Here is a 13007-nt window from a genome sequence, read left to right as displayed (position 1 = left end):
GGCAGATGTGCACGCATGCAGCAAATAAACAGCGTTCGCATGCATGATATTGTGCATTCGCTAATGTGCGTCATGTTAGCAGCGCAACTGTGCGTAATGTGCGGTGTTTATGCATGAGATTCTATTTATGATGGATTTAATATATATATATATATATATATCTTATTTCTTACTAACATTTTCAAACTGCAATGCAAATGTGTTATGGGTAGTGAGCTTCACTCTCAAACAGGGTGGAGACCCCCAACCGTGCTGGTGCCAGCCTGTCTGACAGTGAGTTAACAAGAGCAGATTTCTTACCATTGTTCATTCAGTCAAATTCAAGTGTCTGGGCCATATTACAAGTGCCACAGCTACACCTGTCTACATATGGGGTCTCTCCATTTACATGCAAAAACACCCACAGTTCCTGGTGTATTGTTCTTTTCTAATTCCTTTTCTCAGGAAGCTGTTTTTCTAGTTGCTAACTGATACAGTGTTTGTTTTGGTATTTCTCTATGCAAGGTTGTCCCCAGAATGGGCCTGTCATGGCTTCTAAAAAGATTATCAAAAACATTACCATCTGCACTTAGCTTGTGAGTTGTAGCCTAAAATGGCGCTGGTCGCAAAATGGCATCTTGCAGATTCTTATTTTTAAGATGGAGTCTGGTTGCCATTCACAAGATGGCGTCGCTCCAAGCTAATTTTACACTGATTGTGTCTCAGCCACTAAACCAGCTTCGACACCACTTCGGGAAGACAGCTGATCTTTGGATCAGCTGTCTTCACGCCAGAGCAATGATGATCGCTCCAGCGCTCGCCGCAAGTTAGTATGTTAATTATCAGGGTCTGCCTGGACCCCAATAATTAACATAATGAATAGACCCCATAGACCCCTTTATGTGACTTTGTAGCAGACACACCAGGCCAGGAGGCCATGTCTACACCTGTGAGAGACAGGACTAAAGATTATATTACGTTTGTAGACTAGTAGCTTCCCATTATAGAGAGGGGCCAAGAACTTAAGGTGACCATACATCTGCGACGGATCGCCGCGATGCAGGGCCGAGATCGGAAATTTTGGATCGCCCACCATCGATTTTCTGCTATCCGTCGACGGATCGCAGACATTTCACATGTTAAATGTTCGCGATTTGACAATGGCGATCATTTTTTGATCGCCATTGTCAAATTGCCGAAATCCAACATGTTGGATTTCTGTTATCTTGCGATGCCGGGTTGCAGCATCATGGGATAGCGGCAATACATCGTTGATGTATGGGGCCCATTAGGTAGTGCCCAGTATGAGGGCTAGGTTGTTTATTTTTTTGTTTCTGAATGTTGACAGTAAGGGGTTTATTTACTAAAGTGCGGGTTTTTAGAAGTGGAGTTGTTGCCCATAGCAACCAGATTCTACTTAACATTTATCTAGCATCTTCTAGAAGATACTAGCTAGAATCTGATTGGTTGTTATGGGCAACATCTCCACTTCTAAAAACCTGCACTTTAGTAAATATACCCCTAAAGCTCCATTTATTTTCATTTAATTTGAAAAGCTGTGTGTGTATCTTTATTATGCACCTAGACACTGCACCACTGACCCCTCTACTGAGCTAAATTACCCCAGATATATCTAATTATATATATTATTCCCACTTGCTCTTGTTCTGCAACAATTTATTATAAATTACCCCAGTGAACAAGATACAATATTTTGGATAGAAGGGCCTTCAAATTGAATTTAAGTTTGTTTAAATGACCTTTGCGCATTCATATTTTAATATTCACAGTATTTGGAGGAGCAACAGTGTATAAACGGAATAAACATACAGTATATATGAACGCCTGGTGCTGCTGTACAGCATTTGTCATCTGAGTATTTAAAGAGGAGACAATAAAGGAGTCTGATGAAATACTAGCAGAGCTCTGGAGATAGAGTTACTGCCTCTAGGATTCAACCTACACCAATGTTACACTCTGCTGAAGATCTTCACTGCAAGATGCCTTGCTGCATGCTGCCTGTGATACTAATATCATCGCTGGCCCACGTCTTCAAGCCACGTAACACTGAGCTAAAACATGGAACAGCCCAGGGATGGGAAATTTTCAATATGTACGGATGGCAGTAAGTGGTGTTGCTGTTGCATGGCTGTGCCAGGGATGATTTCTTGAAGGTTCTATAATGCCGGGGTGCTTCAAGAAAACAATATTCTCCTTGGCATCTGCTTTAAGTTTGGTGTCATTCTTTCTGATCATTGTTGCCATGGCAACTCAAAAATGGATGACTGGCAAGACTCTGTGCCAGACTGGAGTTGATTTGGTTAATGCTTCGGATCCAGAGTTGGTGAAGTTCATTGGGGACATTTACTATGGACTCTTCCAGGGGGGCAAAGTTCGGCAATGCGGACTGGGAAAACGAAGTTTTACGTTCACAAGTGAGTCAATATTTCTTGTATATCGACAGTGACGAATACAAATATTTATTTGCTACACCCCGAACATTTAAGCTTTCATGTTTTAGAATGAATTCATCTGGATAGGTTTTATTGGGTCAATGTACTAACCTTTGGAGAAAGATAAAGTGGGTGAAGATAAAGTACCAACCAATCAGCTCCTAACTGTAAGTTTTCAAACACAGCCTGTAAAGTGACAGTTAGGAGGTGATTGTGTAAAGTGACAGTTAGCAGCTGATTGGTTGGTACTTTATCTGCGTCCACTGTATCTCTCTCCAGGGCTTAGTACATAGACCTTTTTGGGTTTTTTTTCACCCAAATGTTATTAGTTGACAGCTCTCATAAGTGTTATTGCAACTTTTCCAAGATGTTGAATTGCATATTAATAACAACAAGAAGTAATAATTTTGTTACCGTACATTTTTTGTAGTTCCTTTTTATACCCCAATCCTCCTTTTACAGAGATTGTTGGAGGTTTTGAATGATCAGTAAAACCTGAGCTGAATAATAATTCTAGAAGAATATCAGCTAAATATGCCTTTTTTTGTACCACACTCTTCAGACAAACAAATTAATTAAAAGCTTGTATTACTGTGTAGCTCCATTCAAAATGATTATTCGCCCATCCACTCCTCCTTTTCATCAATGTTATGCAGAGGTTCCAGCTTTCACTACTACACCTGCAGGATCTGCAGTGGCTCCTTGCGGTTAGATGCATACTGTATGGCAGGACAATGTTATATAGACAGCCCTGGCCTATAACAATGTGCTTGATTGTACAATGTTATACAAAGTACTGAATTTAATGAGCATACAGTGGAAACCCCAACTACTGGCAGAATTTGCAGCTAACTACCAAGAGCAAGGTGCAGTAGTAGTGGTCACAAATTCAGTATATTTTGTCGAGATTCATAGGGGTAAATTTACTAAAGTGACAGTTTTTAGAAGTGAGTTTTAGAAGTGATGTTGCCCGTAGCAACCAATCAGATTCTAGCTATTATCTTCTAGAAGGTGCTAGTTAAATGTTAAGCAGAATCTGATTGGTCGCTAGGGGCAACATCACTTTTAAAACTCACTTCTAAAAATTCTCACTTTAGTAAATTTTCCCCATAATGTCAACATGAGAATGCCAACATGACTGTTATGTCGGAATGTTCATACTGACGACACTTACCATGTCAATATTCAACATTTCGAAACGTATGTAACGTCGACATGGTCACAATGTGCGTTTATCTCTAAACCTAACGCTAAATCTAATGGTAATAGTAACACTAACAGTAACCCTAACACTAAGGGGTAAATTTACTAAAGTGAGAGTTTTTAGAAGTGAGTTTTAAAAGTGATGTTGCTCATAGCAACCAATCAGATTCTAGCTGTTATCTTCTAGAAGGTGCTAGTAAAATGTTAAGTAGAAACTGATTGGTTGCTATGGGCAACATCACTTTTAAAACTCACTTCTAAAAACTCTCACTTTAGTAAATTTACCCCTAAGCCTCATGCAAAATGTTGACATTTCATATGTCGACATTCTGTCCATATCAACATTTTCCAGGTGTTGACATTTTACCATGACGACATCATAACTGTTGACATTCTATTGTCGATGTTGATATGTGTGTACTATTTTGTGATGTACACAGGTGATAAATAGTAGACACCAGCGGAAAGGAGTATTTGAGGCACACCAGGCGGATAGACTTACACAGGAACTTGGGTTTATTGCAATGCGCAGATTGTATAGCCATACTCCTGGAGACAGCGCACTCCATATACCAGCGCCGTAGCTAGACGGCAGTGCGCCCAGTGCAGCACTGCCGCCCCTCTCACTCCCTCTCCGCCCCCCCCCCCCCTGAGCGCTTACCCTAGCTTCCGAGAGGAGGAGGGAGGGCGGGATCTTCCGCCGATATTCAATGTCCGGCGCGCACCACTGCCAGAGGTCTCTATCCGCTGACCTCCGGCACAGAAAAGTGTGTGGCCGGTGCCGCTGGAAGATGGCGCCCGGTGCACATGACCCCTCAGCCCCCCCCTAGTTACGGCCCTGCATATACCAACAGTTGACATTATGAGAGCAATTCAATTGTTTTTTTATGCCCATAAGTAATGGACGCCTGTCGCCCGGTATTCAATTGTTGATGGGTACGACTGCCCGGGGTGCCCATTACTTATCGCACTTGTCGCATCCACATGCTCTGGGTTTAGCCGCATAAAGTGGCTAAGCCTCGTCTAAAGTACAACACAACAAGCAAAATGCAGTTTGGGCACCCAAAAGACGGACTTTTTGACGATTTCTGCTCTTCACCTCAGGATCTGAGCCCCCAATTGGAGCAACAATTAAATTGCCCTTCCCCTTTGAATGTTAACATTGTCAATGTCAACTTCATGCTTGTCATTGCTAATGATGCTCTGAAATGTTGCTAAAGGATAGCAGAGCCGTAGCTAGACTTTTTGGTGCCCTGTGCCAGAAAGAGCATCGGCGCCCCCCTCATTTTTAAAAAGGACATGATGCACCCATAAAAGGGGAATGGCATCATGGGGAAGGGCCAGGGAAGAGATAGGGGAGGCCAGGAGATGCTGGGGATGAAATAAGAGGAAGCTACAAGCAAGAATGATAATAAACAGAAATTTGACAGGCCCAAACAGTGCCCCCTGACCTGTGGTGCCCTGTGCGATGGCTCCGGCCGCACTACCCTAGCTACAGCCCTGAAGGAAAGTATAGATAACCAAATATTCATGTAAAGAAGCTATAATGTTATTTTTTATTTTATTTGGGCAGTTAAATAAATATAAAGTAATTATCTATATATATTTTCATGTTCTCATTTTTCTTATATATACTGGTAAAAACCCATATAAAGTCACATTTTATATGTCATATTTTCAGGATGATACATTTGAAAGAACAAAGCTGGATTAACAACAGAACAGCTGGGTCGGTTGCCCAGGGGAGATTTTTGCTAAATATATACAAAATGACTTTGGGCCTGATTCAGCAAAGACCGCTATTGCGATCACGTATGCAGTTCAACTGCGATAGTGTGCTAATACATTGCGATCACAATGTCCATGCAGCACAGCACAGGGACGCCCACTTTACTTACCACACATCTGTAATGTTTAGCAAGACTGCGAAACCATCGGTAACATCAAGTACCATCACAACCTCACGCAGAGTTGCACAAGCCCTGACCTTACTGAGAAATTGCTAACAACCACGCACGCTATGAGACCTCAGACTGCGTAGGCCATCGCAGTGGATAATATATGCACACCCCTGCAATGACATTGAAACACACTGGCACGCCTACATACGCAGTTCGCCTGTCCACCCCCCCCCCGTCACCTCCCCCAAACAGTACTTCCTGTCAATCACTCTGTGAGGGGTCTGCGTAGCATCTGCGATCGCAGTCTCGATCGCAATAGCTAGTTCGTGCACGTGCAGACACATGTGCAGAACGCAACAATCGGCTGATTGTGTGCATATTAGCAACTGCGATCCAAGCTGAATCAGGCCCTTTAATAAATCTTGGCGATACCTTATTGATGCAAAATAAATGATGTTTGCAATATTTAAGTAAACAAAATAATGATAAATATGCCTCAACAGTACAGTCTATACATTTCCGATGCAAAATACAGTATAAGGTATATTAAGAGATAATAGTAGGTAAATGAATGAAGGGGGCAATATAGTGGCTTTTACCTAGTTAATTAATTAGCCAACACAGGTCTGGAATGTCTGCAGTAGTACTTTAAATGATTAAATTACCCGGTAAACCAAGTGTGTTTGCATTATAATAACATACCAGAATTACACATAGAAATGCTATTTCTTGGGTGCTCCGTAGCAATAAAATGAATTGAGATGGCTACTGAGAGGTAGCAGTGGCATCTACTGTAGGCCGACTGCCAATGTGTGGGATATCCATAGCCTGTAACTACTTTGATATAAGGTGATAGTTCATACCTATCTGCTAGGAAGGAGATAGCCACTTGTCTGGGTTACAGGAACTGGCACTCTGAGTGGAAACCGCTGACAATGATTTAGGGAAAATGTGACTCACCTACCAATCCTATTGTTCTCAGCCTAAAGGCCCCCATACATCAGGCAACTTATTGTCTGATCCTGTGATGGGATCGGAAACGCAGATACACCGGTCAGAAATGCACCGGATACCAGACGTTACTTAACTTTCTGTCCCTGGCTTCTTGTGACCTGACTCCATCTTCTCCCTGGTACTGCGCTTGGTATTCCGGTTCTAACCTTGGCTCCATTCCTGACCCGATATTGCCTGATCCCTGATACCGTCTTGTCCATTTGGTTCTGACCCGGCTTGTTGACCACGTTTGAAATGCCTTCACCGTTCTCCACTCCAGTCCAGAGTACACCAGCACCTGTACTAGGGAACCTAGCCTGAGGGCCGCGACCTGCATGTCAGATGCAGCTAAGTCCAAAATTCCTTGAAGGGGTCCCTGGTGAATACCGCCAGCATGTTAGATGCCACACCTCAGTTCTGGGTCTCACCAACCCCGAAGTACGGTGCTAGCAACTATTATCTATCCGTTAGTTGCGACAGCGGCCATCGATGTTATCTGATCCGTTGTTCTCCATGTTAAATTTCACAGATTTGCAAATCATGGTCATATATTTTTTTTTAAATCTCTTTATTTAGAAAAGTTGACATAAAATACAATATAGCAAAAAACAAGTGCAAAACTTGTACAACATAGCACCATCAATACACTATACTGTAGCAATAGTTTGTACAACACAACCGATTTTAGTATAATAATAACAACAGAGCAGAAACAATTATATTGAAACATATGAAATGGAGCACAAAAGGAAAATAAAAGAGAGGGGTAGTGGGAGAACCATCCTGCAGAGCACTGCGCTACTAAGTGGAGACCAGCTTCACTCTGGGGCTGATTCTGATCCGGTCGCAAGGCTGCGTTCCCACGCAGCCTGCCGATGTTTGCAATCTACGCATACGTACAAGACGCAGTGCACATGCGCAAACCAGTCGATGCGATCGCGAAGCAACCACACCCAGTACACAGATGCTCCGCAAGCATGAGTGACAGGACGTGCCGTTTGTGGGTGGTGAACGAGGTGGTCAATGATAACGGGGGTGTGGTGTTGCGAATGCAGGTGTGTCTGTAAATCTGAACGCTATTTCACGGGCGTGCATAATTAAGGCGCAGCGTCAGCATACATGTCACATGGCAGAATTACACACAGCAGCACTCGCAGTGCTTGCGGTAGGGTATGGTCAGCCACAAGTGCTGCGTATGGGTCCGATGTTACCGATTGTTTACTACACTTCCTAGAGATGACGTATGTTACTAAGGGAAAGTGGGCATCTTGCGACAGGCTGGTGGTGTCTAATTTCATAACGCGATCGCACGGCAAGACATAGTGGGCATGCTAATGTATTGCTAGCGATCGTGGGATTTGCATACTTTGGCTGCTGATGGCTGCGTGCGGACGCAGCCTTACGACCAGGTCTGAATCAGGCCCCCTGTACCAGGTTCACGATCATATTTTGATCGTGATCAGCAAATCAGTGAAATCCAACATGTTGGATTTCACCAATCCTGAGATGCCGGGTTGCAGGAACGTGGCGATCCGTCGCTTGTGTATGGGCCCCTTTCCTTAATATACAATAGCAACAAGAGCGTCCTGTTTGAAAAGGTTGTTACAAAAATTATTAGAAGACATTGGGGCAAATATTAGAAGTGTGATAATCCCTTATTCAGTGTTTTTGACTAAAAACTGCTTCTCCAAAATATATGAAGATGCAGATCATGGAGAATTCCGACATTTCACTAATGACACTTTCTGCATCTGTCAATAACGCCGCTGCCATTATCAGTACTTACTAAGCTTTCCTAACTTGTCACCTAACGCAGCGATGGCGCTAAATGTTACCAGTACCACTGCTTCCCCCTGACGTCTTCGTGCATTCACGATTCTCTTGCATTGAGAACACTTGGGGGTCTATTTACTAAGCAGTGTTAGGAGACAGAGTGAAAAGTGATAAGAAAGTGATAAGGTGCCAGCCAATCAGCTCCCAACTGTCATCTCACTGGCTGTGTTTGAAAAATGACAGTTGGGAGCTGATTGGCTGGCACCTTATTACTTTCTTATCACTTTTCACTCTGTCTCCTAACACTGCTTAGTAATTAGACCCCTTAGTCTTTGCGACATCTGACGTATACGCGCAGTGTGCCCTCTGGAAGTCCTTCCATATCTCATGTGTACTAGACCGGTGGACTACAGGCAGAGATGGTTGGAGAGGATACTTATCGTAACACCTCTCTGTCTCGGATGACTCTATTTTTAATATATTTCAGAGCTAGGACATCCGGCATTGCTGCGATAAGGGGTAATGCAGGATGTCTCCTAGTGCTGAGAAAAGGGATATATACAGTTGCTCCATTCTACTGAATTAACCTTCCAGAGGATCTAGCTGAATGAATAACAATAAATGGGAGCAATTCAATTGTGATAGCATGGGAAGCATATAACAGCAGCATATAGCAGGCACAACATTGCGCATTTTACACTCTCAGAGAGGTGTGCTGTGCAGTAAAATGAGTAATAATCCATGATCCATATAATTGTATTAGCGTTAAAACGTACTTGGGATGCACACAGATCTGTGTTAGGAGTAAACCATTTACTTTGGTGAAGAGAGCTTATATCTAGGTGCACTTTGCTGAAGGTAAAAGGGTTACTTGTAATAAAGGCCATTTCGATGTTCCCTCGCTGTCATGATTCATTTACACCATAAATTAAGCAAACGGTACCTGAGCAGCATTTTAGAAGGTACATTGAATTTTGTAAAAGAGGGGACTCTAACACTGTAGGTGATTGGACTTTTATGAGACATTTGTGCGTTGGGTGCACTTCCTGTTTGGGGAGGATATCTCCAGTGAAAGCAGAGTAGGTGCATACCTTGATATATGCTTGGGGATCATAGACGTGCAGAGCTAATACCATTTTGCGCTGCCAATCATGTGCTCTTCATAAATGAAGCCCATGATAGTTGTCATTATAGCAAAGGTCATATAACAAATCTGTTGTGTTTCTATTTACAGTATTCCCAGATATGGTGAAAACATTGAACAGCGCTCTCCATGTCATCATTATCCTTTTCCTCTGTGCAGCCATTTCTTTTGCTCTGATCAGTTTTGGATTCTGTATTTACAATGCACTAAAAGTCCCATACCGGTCAATTAAAGGCCCCGCTGGCATATGTCTCTGGAATTTCATTGCAGGTAAACTTATGGAAATAATTATAATAGTATATAAGTGATGCATGGACAATGTTATGGCAGATATGCTGGTATTGCATGGGCCTTCCTTTGACCTTCCAAATAATCCTTCCAGGTACACACTTAGGGCCTGATTCAGACCCACTCGCGAGCGGCTGCCCGCTCGCAAGTGGGTCGATGTTATGGACTGAGCATGCGCACGACGGAGGGAGCTCCGTCGTGCGCATGCGCCAGACGCGACGAGCGAAGGAAAGTCCTTCGCTCGTTGTGTCCGATCAAAGGGGGCGTGCTGTCAATGTTGATTGACAGCACGCCCCCTTTGGTGGGTGTGCCGGGGGCGTGCCTCCCTGACGGGGGCGTTCCCACGGGAACGCCTCCCGTCAGAAGCCGGCCCACTGACATCACTAGTGATGTCAGTGGGAGTGATTTTGGCTCTGATAGAGCCCAAATCACTCCGGAGCTTGCGGTTGAAAACCTTAACCGCAGGCTCCGGCTCGCAAATTCGATGGTCGCGATGGTCTCGACCATCGCGACCATCACAATGCACGCTCGTATAGCCTGTGGGTGGTGACCCACAGCTATACGAGCGTCCAGGAGGACGCTCCATGAAAATGGAGGCCGGCCCTCATTCAGAGCGTGCGCTCTGCTCAGAGCGTACGGCTCTGAATGAGGGCCTTATACCCCTTTTACACCAACATAAAAATGACACACATCAACCCAGGATTTTTGTCAGTGTAAATGGATCCACCGGGGACAAGGAACCCAGGGATCTAACTTGAGTATTTTACAGAGTTGGCCACGGGTTGTTCCCGTGCCACTCTGCAGTGTAAACGGTGTGATCCGGGTTATGATGACCGGATCATTCCGCTTGCCGTCCGATTGGCCGGTTTCAGTGGGGCTTGGAGATGATATCATCTCCAAGGGTCCACTGCAATGCTAGAGAAGCCGGGTTACTGCAGACCCGGCTCTGGTGTCAGTGGCGCCAACTCAGGAATATCCTCAGTCAGCACTGTAATATGAAAGGGTTCTGTGCTGGGTCTGATCCAGATTTGAACAGTGTTCCAACTCTTGGATCAGACCCAGCACTTTGGTGTAAAAGAGGTATAACTTTTCTTCCTTCACTGTACTATCATTGGCTAGTGAGATTAATCCTCATCAAGGGAATCATTTTCCTATAGTAGAAAGCAGATGCATTAACTCTAGTTTATGTACACCTGGGAGCCCTCATTGAATATTCACTGCCATAGGCACATGTTCAAAAGTAGAACCCATTGTAAAGAAAGAGGTTCTACCTTATGAAGCTTATCAAGTTGTTATATATACATCTGGTGGGCCAATTTAATTCAATATATAGAAAATATAAACTTGAATTATTTGGTCATAGAGCTGTTATCATCCTCATTCTGTTTATTACATCACATGGTTGTGCTTATGTTTAAAAAAAAAAAACATTTTATTTAATAAATATTTTCACTTCATATATGTCAGCTTTATTACATGTGAGAGACTTCATATTGTATATGAAACACATTACAATAATTTTTATTTATTAATTCATCAATTATAGAGGAGACAGATACCGTAATATAATTCTCAGTTATGTTTGCAGCACAGTTTTGTGTATCTTATGAAATTAATATTTCTATTTTCTATCTGTACTCTCATCGGCTACTATAGTAAATTCTGCCTTCAGTGTGGCCAACTGTAGATGCAAGATTTCTGTTTCACACAAACTTATGTGATTAAAGTACTCTCATTAACCATTCCCTACCATCTGGTACATGGTTAACAGCAGATACCCATCACATATTTTACATGTGTTGTTTCCATCTTTTCTATCTTTCTATACCCAATTATTTAGGGAACAAATTGTGGTTCACAACATATTCATTGTTTTTGCTAACTCTGATTGTATTTTTATACAATGATTGACATCGACTGCTTTGTTATTGAAATTGTAGGGCCTAAATGTAACTGACTGCGAGCCGACACCGCTGAGGGAATTCATGCGAGTATGCCCGTATTTTTAAAGCAGCAAGCATGTTAAAGGTTAAACCAAGCTGGTTTAGCCTTTAACATGCTTGCTGCTTTAAAAATTTGGGCATACCCAATCCGACACTGATGGTAACTGCACTGCAGAAAGAGAACAACCACCACCGCAGATGTCTGCGGATCCTTGTCATAGTGGGAATCCTTCATTGCTGCACTAAACGGCAGACAACAGAAGTTTTGAGAGGATTTACCGCAATTTAACTTTGATACATCTCACTCTAGAGAGCAAGAAAGCCATTATTTGACATTCATATGGTTAAAAGATTTGAATACACGACACATGAAATATCTTCAGTTTTTATATTTAACTAATCTGGTCCACCATGGTCTCTCTCAGTCCTCTGCAGCAAGTTGTCATGTTAGAAGAGAGCAAAACAATAGTGATGATTTACAGTATGAGTGCAAGATTCCCGCAAGTGAGATTACAAATTTGTATTGTTTTTGAAAGTGTGACAAAATTATATCTGTTGTGCAGTAAGCAAACAATTTTTGTGCGCTGTTTGTGTTTATGGCTCTTTACACTTACATTGTTGTCATTGTTTTCACATACTGCAACGTATTTCCATGCAGGTCTCTTGATTGCGTTTGCAGTTACCAGCTTCATTGCTGCTGTCCAACTTCACCAGCTGACCCAAAGAATAGCAAACTTCCGGGAAAATGTCTTCAGGATTGTCATTCTAGAAGAGCGCTATGAAGATTCGTTCTGGTTGTGTGTGGCGAGTGGGGCGACCCATGCCGTTAACATGCTGCTTATGGCTGTAAGCGCAATCCGCCTCCCTAAGTTTAAAACTAAAACGGAGGAGGCAAATGTAACTGCAGAGGACATCATGTATTAAGAACTTGGATGAGAGACAAAGATGACTTTTGCCGCAGGATACAGATGCTGATATTCCTCACCTGGGACTGTAGCTCAACAAGAAGCTGTTGGTATTTGATGATACTCTTCACATCACATATTCATGGAACACTTTCAAAATGGTTGGGACTGGATTCTGAAGTGCAAATGATTTCCAGAAGCATTGGGCCAAAAGGCGCGTCTACCTAAAATGAGAAACTTTCATTTTGTACAAAAGTTAAATTATTCCTTTTGTGTACAATAATGCAGAAGCGTGTACTGATTATCAATTGCTGTTTTGTATCAAGCACAAAGTGCCTGAATAAATATACAATGTAAAACAGGCTGGCCATAGCTTTACTAGTGAGAACTGTATTTCTAAACTGTTATGTTACATCTCTGAAACG

At 42.7% G+C, this 13007-nt stretch overlaps 1 protein-coding gene across 1 annotated transcript; it reads left to right on the top strand.

Annotated features, from left to right (window-relative positions):
- The first annotated feature begins 2161 nt into the window (after positions 1-2161).
- On the top strand, positions 2162-12807 carry CLRN2 (clarin 2). The gene is made up of 3 exons (XM_088450601.1): positions 2162-2414; positions 9537-9716; positions 12336-12807. The coding sequence occupies exons 1-3, from the start codon at positions 2162-2164 to the stop codon at positions 12599-12601; spliced, it is 699 nt and encodes a 232-aa protein (XP_088306727.1). The 3' UTR covers positions 12602-12807.
- Positions 12808-13007: the final 200 nt, after the last annotated feature.

Source organism: Taudactylus pleione, unplaced genomic scaffold (assembly GCF_031769625.1).
Source record: "Taudactylus pleione unplaced genomic scaffold, aTauple2 ptg000520l, whole genome shotgun sequence".
In the NCBI taxonomy this organism is placed as follows: Eukaryota; Metazoa; Chordata; class Amphibia; order Anura; family Myobatrachidae; genus Taudactylus; species Taudactylus pleione.
Note: the sequence above shows the minus strand (reverse complement) of the source record. Positions and strands in the feature narration are given on the sequence as shown.